Below are 27,944 nucleotides of genomic sequence, written 5' to 3'. Positions count from 1 at the left end.
TGTCTTTAAATATGTAGAAGGCTGTTCAGAAAAGAGAACAAGTTACTCTTGTCTGCTGGAGATAGAACAAAGAGACACCCAGAAGTTGCAGGAATAGGCTTTATGACAGCTTTCTAATGACAAGGATAATTAAGCTCTAAATGGCCCATTAAGTTCACTTGGTCCGTGTAATTATCGCTGCACACCTGTAAATCTGACTGGGAAAGGTTCCTCTTGCCTGGAAATGGGATTCTAGAAATACAGGGTCCTTTTTTTTTTTTTTCCCCCCATCAAAGGAACCCGGCTTATCCCCAGGGTACCGGCTGGTTTTGACTCAGGGAACTGAGGAGCAGGATCAGCTCACTGCAGGAAAGAGAGGGTTAAAGATTCCCACAGCGTGCCTGGAGTCCGATCTTCCAGGGCAGAAGCTGGTTGAATGCCTCTTGGCCAGAGCATCCCTGGGGGTTCCGAGACCAGAATCGGTACCGGTTTCGTTTCTGCGGGGAGCGCCGTGAAGCCCTAGCCCAGGGCCGCTAAAGGGGCAGAGAGCCCCGCGCAGCTGCAGCTCCCGAGCGGCCGCGCCGGGCCCGCGCCTCGCCCGCCCCGCCCGCCATTTTCCCCCCGCGGGAAGGGCGAGCCCGGGGCCCATGGCAACGCTGCGGCGGGGAGCAGCAGCAGCAGCAGCAGCAGCAGCAGGGAGCTGCTCCAGGCGACAGCGAAGAGCTGCCGGCCCCCTGTGCCCCGCTCCGGCCGGTGAGACTGCTCCGCCTGCTTGCTCCTTCCCCCGTCCCCTCCCCGCGGGCGGCCCTGTGGCGCGGGGCGGACCGGGCTCTCCCGAGCTCCCGGTCTGTGGCACGGGGCTCTGGCGGGGTCCGCGCACAGCACCGAGGAGGCTCCATATCCGCCTAAAGCGCCGGGAAAGGCGCTGCTCGGCACTGGCTGGCCGGGCCCTCCCCTGCCCCGGGGCTTGGCAGCCCCGCCTCCGCCCCGAGGGGCCGGGCCGGGCTGGGCCGGCGGCTCCGCGGCCCTGGGGCTGCTGCCAAAGCCGAGCTGCAAGGGCTTGGGCTTGTGTGTTACGGAAACATCGCAACACCTAGATTATGCTTCTCCCTATTCCGAGCCATATCCTTCTTCACTTAATCTCTTTAATTGGATTTTGAGTAGATACCAATCTCAAAGTGCTTACTGAATTTTTCTGCGAAGTTTTCTCCCAGAACATGGAATGAGTGTTTGATAACAGTTTTTGGTTAAAAGAAATTACACTAGCATTATGGAGCCTGCCCTTTGCTTTGAACATCAGTGTATTTTTTTACAGAATTGGTGTTAATAACTGTTTTCTGAGCTTCAGTCCCAGGCTGCTGCCTTTGACTTGTGCTAAGAAGCCAGTGCAGCCACCCACCCTTGGCATTCATCTCCCTGCAGTAGCAGGTATCCAGAGGGAGAGGGGAGACAAAATTCTTTCTGCTGGTGGGCCTTGTTGTTTGCTTTTCCTTTGGGTTAAGGAAAAAAAAAAGATAGCCTTGAACTTGCTGTACTGAAACACTGTGTTAAACACATTAGAACTCTGCCGTGGAGTGTAATGGGCCAGGCCTGCCTGTGATGTTGAGTAATTCGGCTGAAGTCTGTAACCCTCACTTGGTATAGTGGACAATCACTTCCTTGGTGACAAATTATGTCCTGGTGAAACTGTGCTTTAAAATAACCAACTCAGACCTCAAAGCATACTTAGATATTCTGGAAATATTATTCGGAAACATGAACTAGATGACCTCCTGAGGCTCCTTCCAACCAGAATTACGCTGTGTTTCTGTGCTGCTGCTGTTTGTGCTCACAGTGTTTTGGAGGACGGACTCCTGGTTTTTAAGTTTACTGGGCTTTGTGCAGGGCAGTGATGCAGGTGCCGAGCTGGGGAGATGGGCTGAGACACAGGCACAGGATCCAGCAGTGTGTTCAGCACACAGGGGCTGTGCTGCTGTCAGCCTGGAGAACTGGAATGCAGCCCCCTGCTCCTCTCTGTGGCAACCCCAAATCTGCCTGAGCTCTACTGCCATGCTACAGAATACATGGAAATAGGCACTGGTAAACTGCAGGGGCTGCTTTTAATTATATCTGGTGCTTTTTACAAAATATGACAAACATGTCTGTGCAATATCTCTCTTATATTCTTTAATATATTTTTACCTTGAATTTTGTAACAGTGTTAACTGCTTGTACCATTTCTTCTCCACAGGCAGAGGAGCTGAGGCATTGAGAGCTTCAGTTTTGTGCTTTCTTGACTTGCTAAACAGTAGTCCAATTCTTCAGGACTTCTAGCAGTGTGAAATGTAATCAGAGAGTTAGTGCATTTTGGTACCAGAATGACGACTACTGAAGAAGGTGAATAGTAATTGGTTTACATTCCTTTCACGCTTGGCTATCTGAAGTTAGCCCCCTCAGCCATTAGATCCACTTACTTCTCATATTTCTGTTTACAAGTTTTGTCAAGGTATCAAGATGTTGCAAAGGGTTTGGATATGTAATTCTCATTATTTCCAGTCATGTAGTTAATCACTGGAAAGGCCTGAAGGGAGGATACAGGTTATTTGATCCCATGGCCTGGTTACAGAAGATTTTTTTTTCTTTTACCCTGCTGCTTCTACATTTAGGGTTTGATTCTGTGCCATAAATGTCAACTCTGAGATTTCTTTGATTCATCACACATTTTCTATCTCTTAAATGTCGCTGATTTAAACAATGGACTAATGCCATTTTATTACTCCTCACTAGTTGTCAAGAAGAAGCAAAATTATACTAGTGTGCATGAAGCAGTGAAAGCTGGGGATGTAGAACAGCTTGCACTGATGATAAAGAGTGGAGCCAGTATTAATGAGGTGGATGTAGCTCACAAATTCACACCCTTGCAGTGTGCTGCGCACTCAGGAAGTCTGGAGGTAAAACATTACCTTAGTGTACAGGCATAGCTGGGCTTTTATAAGTCTGTATTTCCTTCTTTGGGAGAGGCTGAACACAACATTGCTTTGATCAGACTGAATCAATAACATCTGCCTGTTTTTCTTATTAAATATATTCCCCAAGAGCAGGAATACAGGATTTTTTTTTCTTTTTGAAGCCCCAGGCAATTTACCTAATCAACTTTGCTATATTTTACAAAATCTTTGATTTTCTTAGTCTGAGCAAAATGTGCCACCCTTTCAGACTCATGAACTTCTTTTGTCTCTACTGCATTTTCTTCTTCTCTTGAGACACCTAGAAAATCCTGTAGGATGTGTAAAATGTTCTGCAGGTGACTGAAACAGATGAGAAGTTACATGAAAATAAGCTTCATTCTGCTTACCATTGTCCCATGCCTCATTCTTCATAGAAGTATGGAGATACATTTTATATTAATAAATGAAGATGTTGAATAATGGTAGAGAAATCAGCAGGTGATTGCATCAATATTTTAAACTTCCAGAAGGACTGAACTGCTGTGTTCAGCACAACATTCCCCCTCTTCTTGCAGTCTCCTTGTTCATTGTTCATAGCAATCTAACCTTGAAGCAGCAAGGCCATTCATGTCCCAAAAGAAAAAATGTGAAGTTCTTGCTAAACTCAAGTGCAGTGCCAAGTGCAGTGCTGCTTCTGGAATGTAGAGACACTGTCAAGAAAATGCTGATCATCATGTCAGCCCCAAAACCAGGTTGCTTACCTACCCTTTCTGCATCTCTAAGTTCTGCCATTTTTCATTTGTCTCTCCTCCTTTGCAAGCAGTCTCTTAGCCTTTATTGAATTATTCTGATTGTCACTAAGCTCCTTGGCAGAAATAGTGGAGGAACCAGAGCTGTCAGATGGCCTGAAAGAAGATAATAAGTAATAATAATATATAATAAAAAGTTCTAACTGTTCCTCTAGCTGTCTTTGGGTAGTTCATAAAGCTTTCCATTGCAAGCAATGATATCCGCTGGAAAAAGGTGAATAAAACAAAACTAGGCCATTGAATGATGAGGAGAGAGATGGGATTACATAAGCCTACGAAGTCTAGTGAATTAAATGTGGCTTTAAATTTAGTACGTGGTATTTTTCCTGCCTGTAATTTTAGCTGGAATTCATGTGAACATGCTTGCATTGTTTTTTCCTGTGCTTTTACCTCATGCCATGTGAATATTCTCATAGATTGCATTTTAAATCTGGAAGGGTAAAATGAAAAAGTCACACTGTAACATGGATGCTAGGGTCTGAATTAGTAGGTTATTTGCACATTTTGTACCCTTGGGTGAAACCTGGAAAGTATAACTTACCCATAACTTCCTAATGCACAAGTATCTGTTTAAGGCGTGCTCTGGGGTCTCGTATTTCCAGAAGGAAGTATTCCAACAGTGTTTTCAGTGTAACTTTGATGGATAAATTCTAGTGGAAATGTGCCTCAGCGGCACGACGCTAATGGTTCAGTAGAAGCCCTTTGTTTTTGTTGTCAGTGCCTTCAGTGGCTGCTGTGGCACGGAGCTGACACCACCCGTGTGACTGGGAGAGGCTGGACAGCGGCTCACCTCGCCGCCATCCGAGGGCAGGATGCCTGCACGCAGGTACTGCAAATGCTCACCCTCAAGCAAAGGTTAGCAGGGCAGACCTTAACACTGGACAGATTCATTCTGAAGATCAGCTGAGGGAGCCCCTCGGGGAGCCATGAGTGGCTCATCTCGATGTCTTGACATGCCAAATGAGGTTAGTCATTTCCAAACCAGAGCACTCGTTTGCGCTGTCTGTGCAAACAGATCTATTTGACCTCAGCCCCCTGGGTCAGCCCAGAGTTATCCTGCTGGTCATCCTAAACCATCCTTCTAGGAAACGTTTGCTTTTCCAGCTTGTGACATGAACTTGTGCTTTGCATGTCTTCCAGGCCTTGCTGGTGAGCGGAGCGGACGCGGGCGCTCGGGACGGGCGCGGGTGCACGGCCGCGCACCTGGCTGCGGCCCACGGGCGCTCCTACACCCTGCACAGGCTGCTGCGCGCTGGCGCGGTGAGACTGCCGCACGCCCCTGCACTGCTACCGCCCCGCAGCTTCTCCCGAGCAAAACCCGCCCCGCTTAAAATGAGAGTTAGGGCTGGGGATTAGTTACCGTGGGGGAAGTGATTTCGTGGGTAAATTTCCGGTTTTAGACTGTGATTTAGACATTTAGCGAAATGATCAAAAAAATGTAGAGAGTATCAATAATGTGAGTAAATCACCTTCCACTGAGGATGTCATTAAATGAACATCAGGGACTGGGGTGATGGTAATTTTTTGCAGTTCTAAAAATCTTTTATAGTAAAGGGGACATAAACTTAAAAAAAAAAGAAAATAATTCCAGATCCATATTTAAGGAGTAATGACCAATGCAGGTCATTATGACGACATAAACATGTCTAAAAATGTACCTTTTCTAAGTGTACTAAGTAAAAGCAAGAACCTGTGAAAAGTACCTGTCTTGAAAGTAGAACTGCATATAATCCATGAACTTTGAAAAACGTTATTTGGTTTGATTTAAATAATTTAACACAGTGAACAGCTGATTCCCATATATACAATTTGTCTTGTGTCTAAGATCCAGAAATGACTGAATGAACATGTTACTTTCATTTTAGGATGTCAATGTTTCAGATGGGAATGACTGGAAACCTGTTCATTACGCTGCTTTTCACGGTCGCTTGGGGTGTTTGCAGCTTCTTGTTCGATGGGGAGCATCTGTAGATGATGTGGATAACAATGGAAACCTTCCAGGTATATCAGGATAAACTGTGTGTTTTTAAACCTTTGCTTTGCAGTTGTTGTGAAATGAGCAAATTATAACTAATGCACAGCATTTGCCATTTGATTCCATGCAATCCATGTAGACAGTCTGTTTTTGTAGTGATAGGAGGATTTACAAAATCCCAAGTGTTACTCTGTTGGTGACGGTATGCCATTCACTTCCTGCTGCTGCCAGCAAGGGTGAGAGCTCACAAATGCTGGGATGGGGAACAGGCTGAGCCTGGTTGGGAGCAGGTGAGCAGCATCTCCTGTGTGTGTGGTGGAGCTCCTGTGCAAGCGGAGCTTACAGGAGAAGGATAGGTGGAGGGGGAGGCAGTTTCAGCTGCTACTTTTTGAATTGGTGCCAGTGTAATGAGGTTCTGATGTGTTTGCATGCAAGTTCTAGTATCCCACTGTTTCTTAACTGATTTTGTGAAACAGTTGTTTCCATTTTCCTATGATTTCTTCATCTTGATTTCTGGAACACTGCTTTTTCTGGATTATCTGTAGTTTCTTTTCATAATTATCAGTGTATTTAGCATAAAAATTTGCCAGTGATTGTTCCTTGCTTTTTGTAATTTATCCAGTATTCCTCTTCTTACCTCACTGCCTCACTATACTCTGTAAGCTCAATGGTATTGTTCCTGTCTTGGATTCTCCTTGCATCCTTTCCCTTTTAGCATTTTCCTTCTTACAGTTTGTCACATTATTTGTTCCAAAGAGCATATATTTTTCTCTATAACTTGCATAGAGTTATCTTTATAAATCCCTTCTTTAAAATCCTCTGCTAAGGACTGCACACCTAGGAAACAGCCAGCCATGGTCTGTTTTTCAAACCTGGGTCTTGTTAAAGGATGTGAGGCTCCTGCATGCCAGCAGGAGATCTGGTGCATTAGCAATGAGGGGTCAGGACTGAGGCACCCTGGGGGCAGCATGGAAGGCAGCTTTATTTGCATTTGGGAACACTTCCCTGATAACAGACTTCTGTGGAGAGAAAGCAGATGCCGGCACAGTTCTACTGAAAAGCTCTGTATAAAATGGTTAATAGAAAACTGGTTTTGTTGTATTTTGACATCTACAGAAGCTTGATCTTCCAACCTTTGTTCTGTTTCACTTGGTCATAGTATCTTCCAAAAACAAGAGAATATTTTGGAACACGACTAGTAACAGTAGAAGTACTGTGCAAACCAGCTTGTTGTCTGCTTGTATAACAGAAGTGAACTTAAATTATCTTTACATGCTTCAGCTTCAAGATTACCTGAACTGTGCTATGATTTTTCCTAAAAGAATACTGGAAGAAATTTTTTGAGGTTGCAGTGTCAGGCACCTGAAACTTTAAAACTGGCTGCATCTTTTTTATGTGTGTTACAGCAAAGGGTCCAACAATCTTTGCTAATTTGCTTGCTAATATTTTGGAAGAAAAAATATTCTGTGGCTCATTCAATGGACAGAATGAGCTGTGCTTATTAACTGAACATTTTAATTTGCTTTCTCTCTGTATTCATTTTTGGGCCACATCCATGCTTCCTTTATTGCTCACTAGTCAAACCTTTTCTAAATATTTTTCAGAGACACAATTTTTTGACTTGTGGCTTTGAGAAGAGTGAATATTGTTAGCCTGATTTTAAAAAAGACAAGATGAAATACAGAGAAGTTCTGATAGCAACAGATTTTAGGTATCTGAAAATGGATTTGTAAGGGTTGAGTCAGTTTTTCACCAGCTGACTTACCTTTAGCATGGTACCCTTCTTTTCCCTTCTCCCTGAGAACCTAATTCACTGATCAAAATTCAGACAATGGCAAAAACTGCCCTTATTTCAGTGAAGCTCGGATTTTAAACAATCATCTGTACAGAGGTATTGTTATCTTGCTGTAAAACCAATATCCATAACTTTTTAGAGCAATTATGCTCTGGAAAGCTGTGGATGGTTTGGTTTGCTGTAGAGAACTTTTGTGTGCCAAAAACGGAGTGACATGGAGTTTTTGGGTCCCAGTACATTGTTTGTTGGTTATGAAGATTGTGAGATTCCTACCTGGAGGCAGACTAATCCTTTTGCCTCTAGAACATAAGCCAGCTTTTACAGAGAATTTTCATGGAGCGATAGGTCATAAGAAGCATTTATTTGGCAAGTTCTTCTCATTAATGGGATTAGAGGATATTACTTATGTCAAACGAGTCAACATGTGTTTGGTACCTCTTACTTTGTTGTAGGCCCAGCACTGTAGCAATATTAAATAAGTAAACCTCTGCATAGCCTGAAGGTCAGGTGAAGAATGTACCTTCAAATATTTTGTCCTGTAAAGCGCCTATCACATTTTAAAGGTGGGGTAACCGAGGGCGTGATGCACTTATTTGTGGTGGCACAGTAGAGCCTAAAGCAGAAATGGCCTTAGCTCCTAATCCAGGACACTGCTTGCTGTACCCCTGTAAGGAGTATCCCTGGACAGCGGGGTCAGGCAGTTGCTGAAGGCAGAGATCCGTGTTCCAGGTTCCTGCAGTCAGCTCTGCCAGGGAATCACCTTTGCAGATCCCATCCTTGGCAGCTTTACCTCCTTTGCCTAGAGCTGAACTCTGTCCTGGGTGGGAGCTGAACATCCGCAGTTCATCAGAAGAGCTAAGGCTGCTCCTCCCCTTGTTGGATGGCTCCAGTGCTGGTAGATGAGCCAGCTCTAACCAGTGGTGAGAGCATTGCTTCCTCAGTGGGCACCAGGGCTCGGCTCTAACACTTTGTTTTGCTTGTGCTGCAGCACATCTGGCAGCAGTGGAAGGACACTTGCATTGCTTTAAGTTCTTGGTTGGGAAAATGGCCAGTGTTGCACACACTCTGAAAGCCAGGAATGACCATGGAGAGACTCCGAGGGACTTGGCTGAACGGTTCTATAAAGATAATATTCTGCAATATATCGATGGTGTGGAAAAAGAGGAGGAACATCCAGAGACACAGGAAGGTGAGTGTGGATCAAGATACACTTCAAAAAGGCATTATGTGTACTTCTGTAGAAGCACACAGAGGTGTACTTGTTATTTCAGATCTGTGAAATTAATCTCTTAACTGTATGAGGTGCCTGTAGCCATAACCAAGACATGTTTAGTCAAGTGTCTGGTGAGCACTGCTGGTTACAGATGCATTTGAGCTGATTAAGGAGCATTATCCTTGCTACCTCTGAAGTGTCCATAAATAAGTTGCTATGAGAGATGTGCATTTCATTTTCAGTTTTAGCTTTCCCAGCTCATGATGCTGCTTTCAAAGGGGACTTGTTAGTGGTTAGAAGACTAGTGAGAAGTGGAGTAATCAATATTAATGAGCGGGACGATAAGGGATCCACTCTCCTGCACAAAGGTCAGTAAATATGATCTGTGCTTCAGCTTGTTACTCTTCGTTGCTGATTTATTTACTTTGTTTTTCAAGTGGCTGCTTATCAGATAAACTTAATGAAAAACAGCATCTCATTGCTTGAGGGCTTGGAAAGTCAACCCCATGCCTTGCATTTTGTAATGTATGTGGTGCATGGGTCACTTTAAAAACAATATAACCAAGCTCAGGTCAAGAAAAAAGAGCTTATAATAAAGAGAAATCAGCATCTAAGCTGAAAACTAAGTAGCTCTGACATTTATTTACTTACTAGCTGTATATCAGTATCATGTCAGCTTTGCTGGAATTTATCCTGATTTTCAGTGATGGAGAAAGAACAGATCAAGCACATGAATTCCAGCTTTGAATGATAAGCAGTGCTGTATTCTAGCTATAAAAACTTCCAATTTTTCACTTAATTTAATGTAACTAAATAGTTTTGGAGTTTTTTTTAATCAGGCAAGATGTGGCTCTTAGAAACATCTGGCTGGTTAAGAATGATCTGTATTGTGGTCATTTATTTACTGAACACATCAGTACTGTGGGGATATGTTGTAAAAACCACAACAAATTCATTTGGTAGGATGCTGTGAAGAAAGGTAAACTTCTGGTTGACACTGACATGTAGTGGACTGCTATTATTACAGAAAAAATAGTCCTTTTGTGTTTGGGGGTTTCACAGTATTGTCTGAAAGAAGAAACAAAAGACGAAAGAAAGAGGGAAGCATTTTGTAATATGCTTTTAACACATTTCCTACATTTCTTTTTGACTAGTTATAAGTGGTAGAATTTTTAAAAACATAATTTAAGTTCTCATTAAAAAAACTGGTATGTAGTGATTTTAAAATCCCACTTACTTGGAATGATGCTGACCTACAGTAGTTTCATCCCCAGTGTTTACATGCTGATGTTGTAATTTCATTTTCTTATCTCAGTAAGAAAACAAATATAAAAAATATCCAAAAGGGAGTGCTGTCCAGAACTGGATTTATTCTTCCTTGAGAAAATCAGTGAACACTTTTATCTAGGCTTGCCAAATACCATCTTCCGTAAGTGAGACATTGTTCCTGGCAGCACGTGGTGGGAGCAGTGGCCATGGCACACCATATGAGTAGGGTTGTGTTAGGATGCTGCTGAGAGGTGCTGCCTTGGGTGTCTGCCCCAAGAAATGCTGTACCTTTAGCTCCATCACAAAGCCCTGCTTCTCCCTTCTGAGACAGCATCACACACCACAGACTGGGGCAGCCAGCTGTGTCTGACACCTGGAAGCCCAAAGCCATGGAGAAGTGACAAAAGTGTGACATACAGGCCTTTCTTACAAGGGCAGCAGGCATTTGTGTGTCTTGTGCTTTGTACATGAGACTGGGCAAGTTTAGTTCAGCTTGTGTCCAGCAAGAGCTGCCAGTACATTTCTAGAACCAGAAAGAGTCACCAAACCACACTGCACGTTCTTCCCCAAAACTCTGTGTACCCAAGTGATGTCAGCATCTTGACACACAGGCTCCTCTTGAAATAGTATCTCCCTTGTGGTGTCTTAGTGAACCCAATCTCTGACATGTCAAAAAATGGCAAGAGGAGGACATTTTAGTCTTGAAACCCTTCTGTTGTGTGTAACTGACTTGTGTGCACCTTCCTTCCCTTAGCTGCTGAACAGGGGCACATCCATTGCTTACAGTGGTTGGTTGAAATGGGAGCTGACTGTGACATTACAAATGATGCTGGAGAGACTCCAAAGGATGTAGCCAAGAGGTAGCAGTGCATAATCCTGTAGCTCTGACTCTTATTCATTTATTATTTGTGTATCAATATCATGTCAGCAAATTGTTGGAATTAATCCTGGTTTTCAGTGATGGAGAAAGAATAGATCTGGCCCACGAATTCCATCTTTGAGTGATAAGCAAGGCTGTATTGTTGTTATAATACTGTAGCTATAAAAGGGTTTAATTTTTACTTAATTTAATTTTCTTTTTAGTGAGGTCAGACACAAAGGAAGAGAATTAGCTCATTTGCAAGAGGACAGTTGTGAGCCAGTATGCTCACAGTTTGCTGTTCAAAGTAGATGGGAAGTAGTGGAGGCCAGCTGATTTTTGCATTAATAAAAATAATGCAGATTCTGATGAGATTCAATTAAGAAATGCTGCAAAGGAAAAAGATGCCTCTGATGTAGGAGCCATTGCCATAAGATTCCATTGAGGCAGAGCTCATGCCATAAGAATACTACAAAAAGTAGATAGATAGTTGTAGTGTATGTACAGTGCTTCCTTTAATCCTGAAACCCCTGTGATAAATGGGAACATGGACAGTTTGACAGTTTCTACCACATGTGTTTTTCCAGATTTTAACTGTTCTCTGTGCAGATTTAGCCATCTGGCAGCTGTGGAACTTTTGACACCAAGAACTGGAAACAATAACTCTAGCGATGAAGAACTAGATGCAAACAACATCAAATTTTTTGAAACACATGGTGTGGAAGGGAGTACAGATAGCAAAGAAGATTTAACCCTGGATAAGGCAGAGAAAAGGAATGCACGCAGTAAGCACCCTATTTCCATCATTCCTTGTTTGCAACAATTGTTATCAAGACCTTGTTATAGTCCTAACTAGGACAGTTCCTGCCAACTGCTCTGATCTTTTTGTTGGAAGATGAGATGGTTGACAGGATATCTGTAATACTCAGCATTGAAATGGATTGTGGAATATTAGAAAGCAAGCAGAAGGCAGTCCATCATAATTGTTACACCATTTTAATCCATGTTGGTGCTATTTGTTTGGATTTGTTTGAATCCAGTGTTGGATTGCTATTTGTTCTTGACATCTGTTTGCTGTGTGGGTGTCAGGTGTAGCTCAGTGTTTGCTGAGCAGCATGATTTCTGCTCTTGTGTTTATGAGACTATTATTTTCCAGACTGTTGGACTCCAGCATGACTGTCTTCTCCTTGCATTTTACCTACCTGGAGAACTCTTGTCTTACAGTAAGGGCCTATCACAAGATTAAAGAGCTTCAGCGACTTCTAGAAATTGCCTACAGCAACTACAGACAGCTGGGAGGAGTAACTGAAGAGGAGAGAAAGATGAAAAAAGAAGAAAGGAAAGCTGAGAAGTAAGGTCATTGTGCTCTGCTAATGTTTAACTCTGTGGGGCCCATTTTAAATCCTCCTTTAAAGCTGATTTACACTCATTTGCTATGGCCATTCTGTCTTTTCCACTTACCAACTTCAACTATGCCAAAAGAAATGAACTGCAGCAATTTATCTGGCCATTTCTAAACTTCTGCCACCAGGATCAGCTCCACAACATAAGTGCTTGATAGGTCCATGATTCATGGGCAAGATTATCTGTTCAATCTTCAGGGTTTTTTTGCAGATGTGTGCAGTAGGTCTGATAGGTTCTGGCTGTTTGGTTCCCACTGAGGATGCCAAAGACATGTATGCCCTTCAGGAAATCTGCAAATAGGCAGTAATCTTAGCATGGCTTGGATGGAAGTGCATATACAGTGGAGATTACTCAGAGACCTTCTACCATTTCTGTTCATTGGCAATGTATTTCTGTGCTCAAGAAAGAATTAGCTTGTATCCAGACCACAGGAAAAAAACTACCAGCAAACCTGCCCTTGCATGTGAAGCATTGTTCAGAAGATCTAATTCTCAGTGTCTCCATTATATCAAATGATTCTATTAGTTTGGTCAGGTGTTTTGGTGGAAAGACTGTCTACATTTGAAAGAAAAGTCTATCAAAGATTTAGAGATTAAACAATAAACTCTATCTAAAGACAGGCCTGTCTCCAGCTCTGCATGTCGAAGATTTAGCTACCCTCTGTTTGCAGTCTCTGTAGATAGCCACCTCCATGATGTGTTTGGGCCAGCCCAGACCACTGTCTTTATTTGGTCACTGAGAGGAGACTGTCCTGAGCCATCAAGATGTATGCCATCAAGAAGACAGCAGACTTAGCAGTCTGTGTGGATCTGGAGCAGGTAATAAGTGTCACAGATTGCAGTTGTTTGTTTTACAGCCATATCCGAGCCAGGAAACTGAGGTCAGGATTTCTTTTGGTTTCAGGTCACCCTTTGGCTCAGCTTATGGTGAAAGTCCATCATCCTTAACTTGATATGTATAGAATAGGTAACAGACATCTGCATCTGTGTTAGTTATTGTGAGCTCCTTTTTCAACTTCTTGGAGAGGTGTAGGCACTTCCAGGGCATAATTAGACACGTACTTCAGGATGAGAGTCATCACTTCTAGAAGAGTCTCTCCTGGTTTTAAAGGAAGACAGTGACCATCAGGTGTTGGTGTCTACATTGAAAGGTCAGAGCAATCTGGTTTTAATGATGGAAAAGTTACTGTCGATTAATGGCAGACATGAAAGTTCATTTTGGATAGAGCAGCTGCCCAAAACTAGCAGTGCTATTAGAAGGCTCTGGTGGGACTCTTTAAGGGATGTTGCTTTCTCTGGCATGTGTGGCTAAACAAGAAAAATTGTGAGGCTCTCTGAAGTGTTTGTCCCTTCTCCTGCCTGTGAAGGCTAGAAAGCATCCCTGGTTCCAACCTGTACTTTTGAAAAGGAAATGGGGCTTCTCAGCATACCTGCCTACCCTTGTAGGGGTGTGGGTTAAACCTGTCTGTGGATAAACCCCAAGATGCTTGTATCATAGGCCAGAAAACCTCATTACTGATAAAATACTTAATGCCAACACCATTTTGCTAGAAGAAAAGCAGGCGTTGCCACTCGGGAGGGCCACTGTAGCAGATTTTAACAGTTTCTGCTTTAGTGCAGTTTCTTTGGCTGTAAGAGGCCTGTTGTGAATGGCTTCACAGTGCTTTAACCAGGGTTCATTGCAGGAAATTGTCACCATGAGTGTGCCACACACTTTGGGAGCTGTGCCTCTTTAATTGGAAGCATGGAAGAAGTCAGCTGTCCCCTGAGCTCTGAGCCCAGGCCGTTCTTGCAGTGTCAGTGAGGCTGATTGGTAGCTCAAAGGGTCTGAGTCAGGAATTCTGCACTCTGGGAAACAGGGAAACATGGTAGGTCTTGCTGAGAGCTTTCCTGCTCAGGACAGATATCTTCCCTTTTCCTTTACCGCTCTTCCATCTTTGTAGCTGTGGCAATTCATCCTGATATAGGGGACAGCCAGCTGAAGTCCAGACTCTCACAGATTCTCAGTTTATGTGTCAGCGAAACAGTTCCAGGAATCTCAAATAATTTAGGAGCCGTTGAGGGTGTGACCAGTGAGCTCTTGTGCAACTGTGTGTAGAGCAGTCATGCAAGCTGTCATCTGAGGATTCCTCATCCGTGCCTAAGCCAATCAGTGGGGAGGATGTAGAAGCACCAGATGTGAATGAGAAAGCTGCCCCTGACCTTTCCAGCATGCTTTGTGCTTTTTGCTGTGTTTCATAATAACTTCATTGCAGCTTGGGCTTCTCCCTCCCCCGCAGCTGGAGCTTGGCCCGGTCGCGGGCGGCGCGGCCCGGGCTCGGTGTGTGGGCCGGCGGCTCCATCTCGTGGTCCCATCGCGCCGGGCAGCCGAGAAGGGAGAGGGTCCGGGGCCTGAGCACAGCTGGCGGGAGGCGTGCTGCGCTGCCTTCTGCGTGACTGACCCGTTCCCTGGCAGAGCGCAGCCGGGACAGGTTTGGACGTACTCCATGCTCCGCTTTGTCTCCTTTGCTTTTGGCAGGGCTGTGAGGGAGCTGGAGGCCCAGCTGGAATATGAGCGAGTCAGGCGGGAGAAGCTGGAGAGCCGGCTGGATGATTGCCGTGCTGAGATACGCCAGCTCCGAGAGGGCCGGGGGCACGCCCGCACCGCCTCTGCTGCCTCCGCGGTGAGTGCACGCCGTGGCCGTGGCACAGAGGCCACCGCCTGTTGCCGGTGTGTTTGTTCCCTCTAGTAGAGGGCACAGTGCCAGGAAATGCTAGAGAAAATGTGCTACAGCTTTCAGCTCGGGGCGCTGCAGTGAGCAGGAGCCCTTGTCTGCCCTTGACAGTGTCTCTGCTGTGAAAGGACAGGGTACGCTTTCTTGGTGTACCCTGGCAGAGAAGCACTGCTATTCTTCATCCTAATGTTCACCAGAGGAGTGCACTGATCCCAGGTACTTCCACAGTGCACATCCAGTGACTGGCAGTTCCCTTGGCCCCGGTGTCTGAGACTGGAATGGTGCTCCAGGAGAGGTCTCATCACCACCTAAGGGGCTGCCCAGCCTGCAGGGGTGTAGAGATCGCTACCATGGGCCCCAGAGGGGAGGAGATTCAGTAACAGGGACTTGATCCATGTCAGTGTCTGGAGTCAGTCAGCATACTGAATGAGAGCCCAAGATCTCATAGAAAATTCATGGAGAGAATTCAGTTTGTTTGCGAAGGAACAGTACATGCAGCACTAGAAGTTCTCAGACAGAAGTTTGATTTTGAATTAAAAATTAAGCTCTTTTTATATCATACAAACATAAGAGGAAAGAGGACACCAACACTGCAGCCAGTAGATGATGATGTTTCCAACTTTTTACTTTTCACCTGTACAGGCAATAGATGATGGTGCTTCTATTCTTTCAAAGCATTTTTATTTTTCACCTTTTCAGTCAATTGCCTCTGCAGTCCCTTGTTTTTGTGCTTCTTGGTGGAATCTCGGGCTCTGAAAGGTGCCACAGCTGTATTTCAGAGGACAGCTGCATGTTTTCAGGGAAGTTTCTGCTTCTCAGCCTTGTGACTGCCAGGCTGGCAAACATTTTCTTTGTCAGTATTTTTCATTAGGCAGTTGGGTTGTTTGTTTTTTTGGGGTTTTTTTGTAATTTCCCCTTCTAACCAAGCTGCCTTTCTGTTTGAGTGACTGCTACAGCCAAGGGACCTTCAAGTCTCACACTGCTGTGCTGCCATCCCATGCCCTGGGCTTGTGCTCTGCCCCCAGCTTCAGCCTGGACCCAGTACTCTGTGGTTCCTCCCAGATGTAGATTCTTACATCCTTTCAGTGGTTGCTGTTTAATGGCTGCAGTGTTCTTTGTTTCAGGAAGCTGAGACAATGGCCAAATCCTGCAATGACAAAAGGAAAATAACGAAGCAGCCAGCCTGCAGCCCAGGAGGAGTGAGACTACGCTGAGGAATGAACCTCAAAGGAGGGGCAGCAAAATGTGGAGGTATAAAAGCAGTATTCCGGATTATGCAGAGTGCTTGCATAGCCCAGCTCCACAGATGAGCTGTGGGTCTCTGCCTTTCATTGAATTATGTTGTTAGTTCTCTAGTTCTCTGGCCTAACAACAGGAAAGTCACTGGCCCTCACAGTTCTGAGGAAAGTATCTGCATCCACTGTTCTCTTTTGTACTACTGCCTTAGGATGGAAAAAGTGCACATTGCTTCCTAGTATATGCAGTGTGGAAGCTGACTGGTGGATGGGAGAATTACTTCTCAGCTGCAGAGAGGGGCCAGACCCCTTGATTTTCATCTTTAGTCACTCCTAAAGAAGGCAGGAAGCGACTCCTTTGTGAGGTGCCAGATGACCTGCAGCAGTTGTTCTCTAAGTTATGGGGCAGCTTGTGGTTACAAATGGCAACCCCGACCTCTCCTTCACACCTAAAAAACATTTAATGACTACACATGTAAGTTTTTCTGTCAGCTGTGTGCTATTGTGAAATTATTTTCCCTCTGGAACCCTCACTTTGAGATTTAAAAGACAATTATTGTAGTGCATCAGTCCTGATCTGTCCTCTCCTTAGTACCAAAGAAAACTTAATCTCTGAGCATTTCAAAGATACCGAAGAGTTAAAATCCATGGTTTTGTGTGCACCATGGAGGGGGATGCTGACTTAACAGCATAAGCCTTGCATCAAGAGCCTAGTTCAGGGTGTGTGAAATGATGGTGCTGAGAAGCTACACCAGATGAGTTATTTCTTGCATTACTATTGGTGCTAAACTTCCATGCAGAAACTCTCAAACAGCCAGACTGCAAATGTCAGAAATTAATTTTATTTTCTTGAATAAAGAAGATAAATAATTTAATGTAGAGAATATAGGAATTGGCAGAATACCAGCAAGTTCAACTGTAAACAGAATAAAACAGCAATAAAAAAAATTGCCACCAGTCAGTACTACATAGTCCTTAGCCCACAAAAGGCCTATTCATACTTCAAAGTTAATCGAGAAAGACTTAAAAAAATTATGATTTTACTAAAAGAATCAAACCAAGCCTATGCATTTATACTCAACAAGATGGAACTGCTTCAGTTTTGGAAGGCATCCACCAGTGTTGGAACTCAGCAAGAAGAGTTGTCAAGTCCCTGCAGAAGGCAGAGTGGTTGGGAGGGTCAGTGTGTCCCACAGGATTCCAGAAGAGTCTGGAGAAGTGGGGAGGACGATCACCACCACCAGCATCACCCTGGCACCACTGAGATTCTGAGTATTTCCATATTAAAAAAACAGATACTATGCCCAGAAATATAGGCAGGTTTCTTGGAAATACTCTGCACTGCTTGAAGTTAGGAGCACTTAATCTGCCCCAGGGCTGTACACAGCTGCTGGGAGTGCATGCATTTCCCCTTGGAAAGGCAAAGACAGAGAAGTTCTCCCATTTGTTTGACTGCTGGGCTTACAAAAATTGCAGGAGAGACTAAGGAAAATAAATCTATAGAGACATTTTTTACATGAATTCAAAATCTCATGTACATCAGTTTTCAAGGAAAAAAAATAAGGTTTCTTTAGTAAAGGCCCTGGAGTGTGTTTTTACAAAAGCAGATTAAAATAAGCAAAAAAGTGAGGAACAGACTGAAGGGAAAATCCTGAACCTATGTTCAAGAATAATTTACTTGGATCAGATTAGGTATGTTGAAGTCTAGTATTAGAATCTCCATACTGGGAACTCTAATTTGGGAATTGTATTCCCATTTCAAGGGTATATAAAATGTTTAATATTTCCATTTTGAAAGGAGCTGAGAGTGAGAATTTTCCAGAAAGAAAACTAAAAGACATTAGGAAACTTTCTGGTATAGCATAAGAAATACTTTGAAATACATACAGTATTGAATAGGAGGCAATGAAATATTACTATTTGGCTACTTCCCCTCAATTATTTTGATCTCTCATGTTACATATTTGGAAAACATTTTTGTTATACAGGAAGAACATCAAAACAAAAAGGTGCCAAGGTTATCTATAGCACAAATGTGACTGTCAAAGTGGTTTTGCCTGAGTGGCCTTTTCTGTCTGTATTTAGTGCAGTCATTCCATGTAGAGCTATTTCCAGAACCTGTAAAATCCCAGTGCTATTGCGAGGCAAGTGAACACTGAAGCTGTAAAACAGAAACAAAAACAAAACCAGAACAACAAAGAAAGGAGATAATTAGCTGAATGCTGTTGTACCACTTTATCCATAGAGGAAAATGAGCTGCAAGCAGATGGAAGAATGTAACAACTCTAGAGCAGAACCTCCCAGACAATTCCAGAAGCCCGTGGCTGGTCTCAGATGCCGTACCCTGCACAGCAGCACAGCCGCAGTGCTGAGAGGGGAGGCCCAATGCAGCAGCCTGAGGAGCCCCGTTTTCAGGGACACATCCCAGCAGCTGTGCTGGAAACCTCAGAGCACCACAGGCTACTGGGGCTTTTACTGCTGTCACCCTGCTACTGGAAACTGCACTACAGGAGAGCTGGCTGCACCAGGGCTCACGTTCGACATCTCAGGTTTCCCATGGAATCAAAATGACAATGGATTTGATAATGAGCTGTCAAACATGGCAGTACTCCTGAAGCCTGAGGAGTTGTCCTTTGAATTTGTTATGGTGCTGTTTCAATTAGTGTTAGAATAAAGCTAATTACAGTTTCCTTTGAACTTATTCTCACTTGCAAATATAATGCATTACTCTCTTTTTATCCAGCTCCTAGACAACAAAAGCCTCACTGGTTATGTATATATTGAGAACAACTATCTCAAACCAGACTGAAATTTGTTCTGCTTGGCAGGGGAAAGTACAAGTGCTGCCACACCGAAATTGTGTGTGGAGACTCAATGGGAGGCAGAACTGGTCACGCTCTGACCAGTCCTGAAAGTAAGCAAACTTTGAGGCTAATGTAAATGACCTCAGCATTGACCTCTGTAAATGACCTCAGCAAAACCTCTGTAGCAACTCCATCGCATCAATGGCTGCTGCAGCAAGCAGAGGTACTGTCAAACTGGATAAGGTATTTAGGGTTTTAATTTTTTTTAAACCATATCCCAGTTCTGGGCACAATCCTAGTCCTACTGTGGCATGCTCCCAACTCTTCTGTGTTCTCTATCACATTTCTTCCAGCTGGAAGGGGGAGGGAGATCTGTCTGCTGCTACAGACATGCTGTGTCTCTTCTAGCATATAGTCCCGAGAAGAATTTTATACATCCACAATCCAGTACAGGTACTCACCTCCTTGCCTATCACATACCTGCCAAATAGCGAATGGTATCAAGTTTATTCGATTCCATGAGTGTTTTTAAGGAAGCTATTTCAGTGTCAATTTTATTACTGATTTCTGAGATAATGCTGTTGGTATTTGCATCCTGAAATATTAAAACATAGCATATATTTGACAACGGTCTCTAGCTCCTTCAACTTCCAAAGCTGAACTAAAACACTATGCTACCAGAAACAAGAAGCCATTTCCAACCTATCTCTGCTAAGAGACATTAGAAGACAGAGAACATTGCTTTACACAATCCAGGAAGATTGCTAAAGGGATAGAGACAGAAAAAGAGAAAACTCCAATGATCACAGAATCACAGACTGGCTTGGGTTGGAAGGGATCCTAAACACGATCTAGTTCCAGCCCCCCTGCCATCTAGTCCAGGTTACTCAGGGCCCCTTCCAGTCTGACCCTGAACACTGCCATGGATGGGGAGTCCACAACCTCTCTGGTTCCCTCTCTGGGCAAGCTGTGCCAGTGTCTCACCACCCTCAAGACACAGACTTTGGTCTCTGATGTGCCAGTGCCTCCTAAAGGAGATATTCTACAGCACACAGAACAGCATTCTTGCAGTTTTGAAAAACAAAGGTTTAAGCATTCACAAGGCGTAACGGAAAAATGGAAGATATGCTCAAGATAGGACATGGGCCCTCCTCAGCCTTAGACTTGCTGTCCTCCAGCAGCTTTGAGGACCTGCAGCCCTTGAATTGCTTGGCTGTAGGCACCTGCACCATGCCTGTGGTACAGCCCATCAGTTAACTCTGGGAAAAGGCAGCATAGCTCACATCCCACCCGTGCCAGCCTGCGACAAGGTACTTGGGAAGTGAGGGACAAGGCTGGAGTGCTTCCCTCTGCTGGCTGGAGTTCAGCGTGAATCCCACAGGCAAGAAACACCTACAACAGCCCCGAGTGATAGAGCCTGGCCTTCTGCTTTACCATACCATGAATGTATTGGCTTTCACCAAAGTTTGGGGGTTATAGTTACGCATAACTATATCCCGCTTTGTTCAGTACTTACTTTTTTATGAAACTCTGTAGTTGCTTCCATCAGTTTCCTCTCCTGATCTGTAAACTGTGGATAAAAGATAAATCACAAATGTAGCAACAGAAACACAACACAGAGCTAACAAAGGCATTTTCACAGACCAACTTACCATATCTGTCACCCTGCTCCTCTCCAGGTTTATGTCTAGCTTGCTATCAGCTCGGATTTTACCGGTTTCATTCTGTAAAACAAATCAGGATGATGAAAATACCTATTTATTCTCCCTAATGGGAGTGTGTAGGTACTTGCTGTTTACTTACCATTAGCTGCTGTTTAACTTGATCTAATTCAATTTTCATTTTCTAAGTGCAGAGGAGAAAAAAAAGATTTTACAAATTCAGGAAATTTAACCAAATGAATCAGTGATGTGTTATCACTGCATCCATGCAACTATTCTTGCCCCATTTTTCCTCCCAATGAGGCAATTTGTTCTTGATTAAATATCCTAACTAATGTGTTTGGATGTACAGGCATATATAATCTTCTGGGAATTTTGTTCAGAAGAAAGGAACTATTTTGTAACAATGATGATCTTGTTATTCTGAGTCTAAAGACAGCAGAGAAATACCAAAATACCATGAAGCAAAAGCAAAATGTGTCTCAGTCACCAAATTAATTAAATTGCTGCAAAGGAATGGCTGACTCCTCTCACTGCACTATATGGTTAATGACCAGAAACTAGCAGTTACCCTTAAATAAAATTACAGAAGATTAAAAAAATGTGCACATCTTAGAATTCTGTACAAATGATCTAAGCAGGTGATAGCATGTGAAATATATTTTTATCTATTTGATCTCTGAAGTTGTAACATGCTGACTGTTATTCTGATAAAAGCATCCAGAACTACTTTTATATTTATATTTTGTTCCACAAAACTGTGCATCAGGGAAAATACAACAAATACTGCAATTAAACTGCTTAATGTAAAGATGTATTAGTACCTCATTCTCTGCTCTCAAGTTTGCAAATTCACTTTTCTCCAGGATGACCATATCTTTTCGAATAGAGTCCAAATGTGCCATTATCTGCTGTAAAGTTATTTCCTTTGAAAAATAAAACATGCCATTGATTAAGATGCACTCTTTCAGGCAAGCAAAGAAAAATGTTTAGGTCTGAAATAATGAAATTAGCTACTGCAAAGCACAAAAGTGGGGAGTCTAACAAGAATGTGACAGAAACAGACAATTTCATACCAGAAACTTGTTTGAAAGAGGTTTGTGCTTTTCCTGTTGCTTTAATACACCAACTCTGAACTTCAGCAAAAAGGCCAGAGGTCAGTCCAAGTAGCAATGAAATGAAACAGACCTGAAAATACAGGTCAGTCCTGCAGTCTCTTCCACTTTCAATGCACATTCAGTAGCCTCAGAAGCATTAATTGTTGATCTGAATGCTGCTCTTACTAAGCACTTCCATTTCTTGCCAACAACTTCATCAAAAGGCAAAGACTTAAAGAGTATCATACTGCCAGCTTCAAAGCCTGATGGACAGGAGTGAAACACTGCTAAAAAGCACTGAGAAAAGCCTTTGAACTAACAAGTTCAGAATTCAACCACGATGTATAAACACAGAAAAAACCCCCAAACCAGAAAATAAAGGAGGAAACTCAGTATTTTAAAATGCTGAAAGCAATACTCTCCCAGCATAAGGAAGTTACCCTAGGATTTAGCATGGAAAATGACACATTGCTGTGGGATTCTCTGATGCAGTGATGGTTTTGATCATTGCTCCACAAGGCTGTGCAAGCTAAAATTATGTGCCATTCTTCTTCAATTACTTAATGTAATTAAGCTTTTATTTTTATTTGAACTGCTGCCTTTCTTCTAACAGATTTTTATCTTACTGGCATTTACTTGTAATAAAAGTTGTCTAACTTCTTTTTTTCCTTTTAAATCTCAGAAGAAGACAAGACCTTCCGCCTCTGTGGTTTTCTTTCATCAAAATCAAAACCTTTCTTTTTGGAAATGCTTTTATATGCAAAGAAAGTCAGCATCCCAAATAGAATTTGCATAGTTTTCATAGTGTAGTCAGTATTGATAATGAATGTTTTAAGATAGTATGAGGTCTATTAACTCCTCAGTATAAATGCAACCAAAGTTTTTGCAGGAACTGTAAAAGCTTCACTGTGTTCAGTGAAGTAGTCAGACTTCAGTGGAAGCTGGTCAGGGCCAATCTGTTAAAATCCCAAAGGAAACTTAGGAAAACCTGGCACAATGAGGTGTTTATAGTACTAGAGAGAGCTGCTCAGTTGTGTTTTAAAGATGCAAACATGACCCTTTTTAGCTACACAGCAGAGAGGAGTTTTTACCTGCTGGGCCTGTGTAACCATGTCCTTATAAACGTTGTCTAAGCTGACATTGGACAGGGTTACCAACGCCGACACGATGGTCTGTGCTTGCTCCTTCCCAAAGCCTAGGGGACAGGTGAAGGGTGACAAGTTAAGGTGGTGTTAAAAATCTGGATGAGGAGCAAGGGACGCTCAAGTGCCACACGTAACCACAGTGGCACACAGGAATTCACACCATGATGGAAACTGACAGCCAGGAACCAGTCACTGCGACTTCTGCTAGAAAAACAAATGCAGAAATCTGAAGCACAGGACCTTTTACATACTGAAAGTCTAGACATGCAGCTGACAGAAAGATGAAATTCCTTCATACAAGATCCAGCTGTTCATGCATTATAAAAATAATTTACTTCACCATGAACTTTCACAAATTCTGTTAAAACCAAACTTACCTTGAGCTACAAAGCATGCATTCTACAGAATGATAAAAAGTAATCCTGCATATATTGGAACTGTCCTGCACAGATAGGAACATACACAAAATTGATTTTATAACTGCTCCATCCATTACCTGCAGAATGAACTCAAACTGGGATTTTTGCTTTCTGATGATAAAAAGTACACTTTGTCTGTACCTTCGTGTAAATTTGAAGTGTTAAAGATGATGGGTTGTGAGTAATGGGAAAAAAAAATTGCTCTCATTTTAGCCAGATCTAGTCAAGTGCTGAGAGCTTTTGCCCTAGAGATTTATTTCCAGCAATCTAACTGGTATGTTGTGTTTCAACTATCCCATTTTATAAAGTGGGCTAAATTAACATTGAAAATGCTTTCAAGGCACATTATTTAGTGTACTATGCTACTGCCCCCTTCTAGAATACTGGTAATGTCCAGGTGCACCACTGGTTTACATGTCTAAAAAAGTTACATGTGCTTTATGACAGCTTCTTGCCACTACAAAGTGTGATAGTATTGCTTCAGTTTCTCCGAATTTTCAACATTACTTAAGCTCTTGCAAATTCCTTATGTTGCTCTTCCTCCACAGCAAGAAACAACTGTGTTTTGTGAAAGTTTAGAAAATGAGGAAAAATTTATGTAAGTAAGAGACTGGAGCCTGAAAACTGCCTAAAGCTTGGGAAAACCTAAAATGGCTCTCTTACTTTTGTGGGTTTACCTAAAAAGACCTGTCACTGTAGCACTGAAGTATTTGTAGAAGTTTCAGAACAAATTAAACTGAGTAATAACGGGCACCAGACAGACTTCACCCCACAAGTTCTACAGGAACTCTAAGAAGAAATAGCTGAGTCAGTCTCTGGGTCTGATTCATTTCACAGTAACACTTCACAGCCTACCACGGTTACCCACAGCCTGGAAAAGAAAAGTGCAGATCAAGAGAGATGTAGGGAAGTACAGGCTGTCAAGTCTGACAAGCATGAGAAAAATAGACATAGTTAGCAGACTACTGTAAGTCTTTTAACTACTAACACATATTATTATTATTAGACCCCCAAAATGGAAACAATCCTAACCTCTGACTGCACAAAATTTCTATTGTCACTTGGGATTTTAAAAGACTGATGAAGACATCAGCTCAGCAGGGATCAATAAAGCGAACTAAACCCTTTGAATTACTAGGGAAAGGAAAAGAGAACACAACAGACACAGCATTACTTTATTATGCAAATCCACAGGACATTTAGTTGTCAAGTAAGGCTGGCACCTTCCAGCCTTCCCCAAAAACATGAAGTGAAATGGAATGTGACAGAAGCAGAAAATTATTAACAGAAGGCCATAATGAATAAACAAAAATATGGAAAATCTACTGCTTCAGGAAAAATGCAACAAGCTAGGATTCTTCTGTTTGGAAAATGATGGGGCAACGTGACAGAAGTTTGCATAATCGTGAGTGACATGAGAGATTAAACGTTCATTCCTTCTTCCCACACAAGAGCTGTGTGGGCATCGAATTCACCTCACAGATGCCAGATTCTGCATAAACAAAGAATGTGGATGTCTGAAGTTCCATGAGAAAGGATGTTTGGGATAGTGATCAGTTTATAGTGGCTCAGGGACTGCATAAACTTGTGAAAAGATTTCCACTCAAGGTTACTAAAACTCTCAATTGATTTAAAATACCTCCAGGGTGACAGAAAGTGGAAACCTGGAAAATGAATGCAAGGGGTTGTGTGACATACATCTGCCCTGTTGTAACGCTCCTCTGCAGGCTCTGACTCACAGCTGCTGCCAGGAGACAGAACCCAGGGCTGGATGGGTTTATCTGACTTCAGCCAGTCTCACCCACTACAGAAGTGCCTTGAGACTGTATCACAGCACCATTCTGCTGATAATATTTCCCATTAGGAAAAATCCCTTCCATTACTCTTATCAGGCTAGTAGAAGGAATTTCTTGAAGAGCTTCATTTTTGCTATAAAAGTCTGCTGACTGTTCCTTTACATTTGTTACCAGTGTTATGTTCCTCAGCTGGAATACACCCCATAAACCTGCCTAGAGCCACAAACGAGGTATATCTCATGTCCTCGTTACTGGTATGGCCCAGCATCAGCTGCCTCTCCTTCACCAGCCTCCTCAGGAGGCTGCCAAAACATTTTACTCTGGGGAAACTGGCAGCACTCAAAGTTACGCTACTTAATATTAAAACTTTTCCTTTAAATTATTCATCTGATATCACTTACCATGGGCTTCCAGATCCTGCACTAAAGCATGGGTATCAAAAGTCACCTTCCTCTGCTCCAGGGGAGTGATACCAACTCTTCTGACATCATATGACTTCCTAACAAACGTGGCAGCAAAATCTGGAAATAACAAAACGTGCTTTAATCTTACCTTGACTGGCTTATCATGCAATACACTAGTTTTAATTTCTTTCATCACAGAAAAGCTGCACAGATGTTGCAACAAAAAGCTGGGTTACAGCACACACCAGAAACCATCAATCCATCTTCCACAGGAAACTTACACTAAACAGGACTTACAGGTCTGTCTTAAGTGCATTCATGTAACTGTGCAACAGATGAGCATCCTCCAACAGCACAAATAAACCCTTTTAATACTGGGGAAACATCACTTACATAATTTGTGTACTTGTAAAACACTGAATGACTTGATACAATTAAGCAGACATTTGCTATTTTATTTAGATTGCTGAGCCTTAATTCCAACAGCTTTTGATTTTAGCACAGAATGGTTTGGTTTGGAAGAGACCTTAAAGGTCAACTAGTTCCAAACCCCTGCCATGGGCAGGGACACCTTCCACCAGACCAGGTTGGTCAAAGCCCCATCCAGCCTGGCCTTGAACACTTCCAGGGATGGGGAATTCACAGCTTCTCAGGGCAATCTGTAACAGTGTCTCACCAACCTCACAGTAAAGAATCTGTTCCTTATATCTAATTCAAATCTCTCATTTTCAGTGGCCTGTGTGAACATAATTTTTTTTACATATATGCAAATCTAATTTTCATGATGAATGAATTTACTGGTTCACCAGGAAAATAACTGAGCAGTGAAGGGATACAGTGTTTGTGTCTAATACCTCAGAGATTAGGTATACCTAATCCCTAAAGAGGTATTAGTTAACCTCAGGTATTAGTTAAAGATCCACTCTATTTATGACATGCCTTCCCACAAGCAGGTTTCACTGCTCCTCCTACTTTTATTTTAAGCATATGTTTCTCTTTGTGTGGCTTTGTATATTACAGATTCTGTTCTGATTAATTCTTTGTTATCTAAGTAGCCCTGCTACTCCTTAATCTGTTTATTTGAAACTATATGCACTGCTGGCTCCCCGCCTTAACCAAATTGTTCTGTGTCTTACCCAGATCTTTACTCAAAAGCTTTATATCATTTAAACAACAGGGAATTTATATTGTAAATATACAGACACTACTTGATAAATCAAGTTATGTGCTATCTTACAAATACTATGAAGATCTGGCTGTAACGAAGCCAGCCACAACACTGCATTACTACTGACTACATTAGAGTTAAGATGCACTGAATGCTGTAGCATAGTACAAATAGTACTAGTATAGTACATGTATAGTATAGTGTAGTATAGTATAGTGTAGTATAATATAATATAAATAATGAAAACCGACTCAAAACATTGTTTTAATGGCGATGTCCCAGCTTTTAAACGCACAGCTCTCGTCTTCTAAACGCATTGGTGGATTTTTCCCTTGGGTTGAACAGCTACATTGCAGAGACACTGTCTCAAGAAAGCTGAGTTACGTATTACAGTTCTGGTTGCTCGCCGCGCTGCTCTTGGCTCCATTGCTCCACCCCTGTGGTCTCGACTGGATGCTCCTCTCCCAGCCCAGAGCCGAGACAATCTCTCCACAAAGCCCTACGTGAGACACCTTTCGCTGACACCCTGCTGCACCCTGGTAACTCCTCCCGTCCCTGACAGCCCCACACGCCGCTCACCCGGCTGCTCCCGCCCGTGGAACTCACCCCGTGTTCCAGCCCTGAGGGAAGGCAACCAGCGCACCCTCACACAGCGCCTCAGGGACGGGCCCCGCTCCCACACACCGAGTCCGGCCGGCGCCCGGTGCGGCCCCAGCGCCGCTCACAGACCCGGCCCGGGCTCACCCGACCCCGGCAGCCGCCTGCCCGCCTGGGCGCGGGGGCTGCCAGCCGGCCGGAGCACCGAGCACGGCGCTGCGGCGCCTCTCACCTCTGCGAGGAGCCGGGGACAGCCGGGCTGGGATCGGGAGCAGGAGCTGGCCGGCCCAGGCGCGGATGGCAGCGCTGCTCCCGGCGCCCCTCATGGCCCCCCAGCCCTCCGCTTCCGCCCGCTCACTGCCGCTTCCGGCCGGGCCCGCGGGGCATGCTGGGTATTGTAGTCCGCGGCCGCACGGCAGTGCTCGGCCGGAGGCGGTGGCACAGCGCCCCCGTGCGGATGGGAGGAGGCCAGCGCTCTGGCCGCCATGTCCGCCCTCAGCCGGCGGGAGCTGCTCCGCGGGGCAGCTCCGCTCTGTGACGCGCAGGGAAAGCACCTTGGACATCATCTAGTTGCAAACCCCTGACATGGGCAGAGACATCTTCCACTAGACCAGGTTGGTCAAAGCCCCATCCAGCCTGGCCTTGAACACTTTCAGGGATGGGGCATCCATGGCT

The 27,944-nt window shown here is 43.6% G+C and overlaps 2 protein-coding genes across 11 annotated transcripts; one reads left to right on the top strand and one right to left on the bottom strand.

Annotated features, from left to right (window-relative positions):
- The first annotated feature begins 640 nt into the window (after window positions 1-640).
- ANKRD42 (ankyrin repeat domain 42) lies at window positions 641-19,456 on the top strand. 9 transcript variants are annotated; one of them, XM_063394430.1, is made up of 15 exons: window positions 653-732; window positions 1,295-1,407; window positions 2,210-2,355; window positions 2,746-2,909; window positions 4,434-4,541; window positions 4,856-4,975; window positions 5,581-5,716; window positions 8,474-8,674; window positions 8,941-9,066; window positions 10,722-10,827; window positions 11,436-11,611; window positions 12,051-12,177; window positions 14,748-14,892; window positions 16,068-16,194; window positions 18,424-19,456. In XM_063394430.1, exons 3-14 carry the CDS (start codon window positions 2,337-2,339, stop codon window positions 16,155-16,157), a joined length of 1,518 nt encoding a protein of 505 aa, XP_063250500.1. In that variant the 5' UTR covers window positions 653-732; window positions 1,295-1,407; window positions 2,210-2,336; the 3' UTR covers window positions 16,158-16,194; window positions 18,424-19,456. The 9 variants fall into 9 exon arrangements, with proteins under 9 accessions (XP_063250501.1, XP_063250500.1, XP_063250503.1 ...); XM_063394432.1 differs by having other exon boundaries at window positions 671-732; window positions 1,328-1,407; XM_063394431.1 differs by lacking the exon at window positions 1,295-1,407 and having other exon boundaries at window positions 641-732.
- CCDC90B (coiled-coil domain containing 90B) lies at window positions 16,999-27,944 on the bottom strand. Of its 2 annotated transcripts, none has more exons than XM_063394437.1 (9): window positions 27,502-27,944; window positions 25,502-25,621; window positions 22,832-22,935; window positions 21,468-21,569; window positions 20,786-20,827; window positions 20,635-20,706; window positions 20,499-20,552; window positions 19,463-19,577; window positions 16,999-18,339 (listed from the first exon to the last, which is right to left on the bottom strand). In XM_063394437.1, exons 1-9 carry the CDS (start codon window positions 27,833-27,835, stop codon window positions 18,284-18,286), a joined length of 999 nt encoding a protein of 332 aa, XP_063250507.1. In that variant the 5' UTR covers window positions 27,836-27,944; the 3' UTR covers window positions 16,999-18,283. The 2 variants fall into 2 exon arrangements, with proteins under 2 accessions (XP_063250507.1, XP_063250508.1); XM_063394438.1 differs by lacking the exon at window positions 27,502-27,944 and adding an exon at window positions 27,279-27,495.

The sequence above is a fragment of the Prinia subflava genome, chromosome 3, assembly GCF_021018805.1.
Source record: "Prinia subflava isolate CZ2003 ecotype Zambia chromosome 3, Cam_Psub_1.2, whole genome shotgun sequence".
In the NCBI taxonomy this organism is placed as follows: domain Eukaryota; kingdom Metazoa; phylum Chordata; class Aves; order Passeriformes; family Cisticolidae; genus Prinia; species Prinia subflava.
The sequence above is the reverse complement of the archived record's forward strand: the minus strand, read 5'-3'. Positions and strand labels throughout refer to the sequence as shown.

Coding starts and splice junctions, on each gene's coding strand:
- CCDC90B (XM_063394437.1), bottom strand. CDS start 27,835: ATGATGTCCAAGGTGCTTTCCCTGCGCGTCACAGAGCGGAGCTGCCCC. Junction 19,578..20,498: donor CTACAGAGTTTCATAAAAAA/GTAAGTACTGAA, acceptor TTAATATTTCAG/GATGCAAATACCAACAGCAT. Junction 18,340..19,462: donor TACCATTCGCTATTTGGCAG/GTATGTGATAGG, acceptor TCTGTTTTACAG/CTTCAGTGTTCACTTGCCTC.
- ANKRD42 (XM_063394428.1), top strand. CDS start 2,721: ATGCCATTTTATTACTCCTCACTAGTTGTCAAGAAGAAGCAAAATTAT. Junction 8,675..8,940: donor ACATCCAGAGACACAGGAAG/GTGAGTGTGGAT, acceptor TTTCATTTTCAG/TTTTAGCTTTCCCAGCTCAT. Junction 10,828..11,435: donor CCAAAGGATGTAGCCAAGAG/GTAGCAGTGCAT, acceptor TTCTCTGTGCAG/ATTTAGCCATCTGGCAGCTG.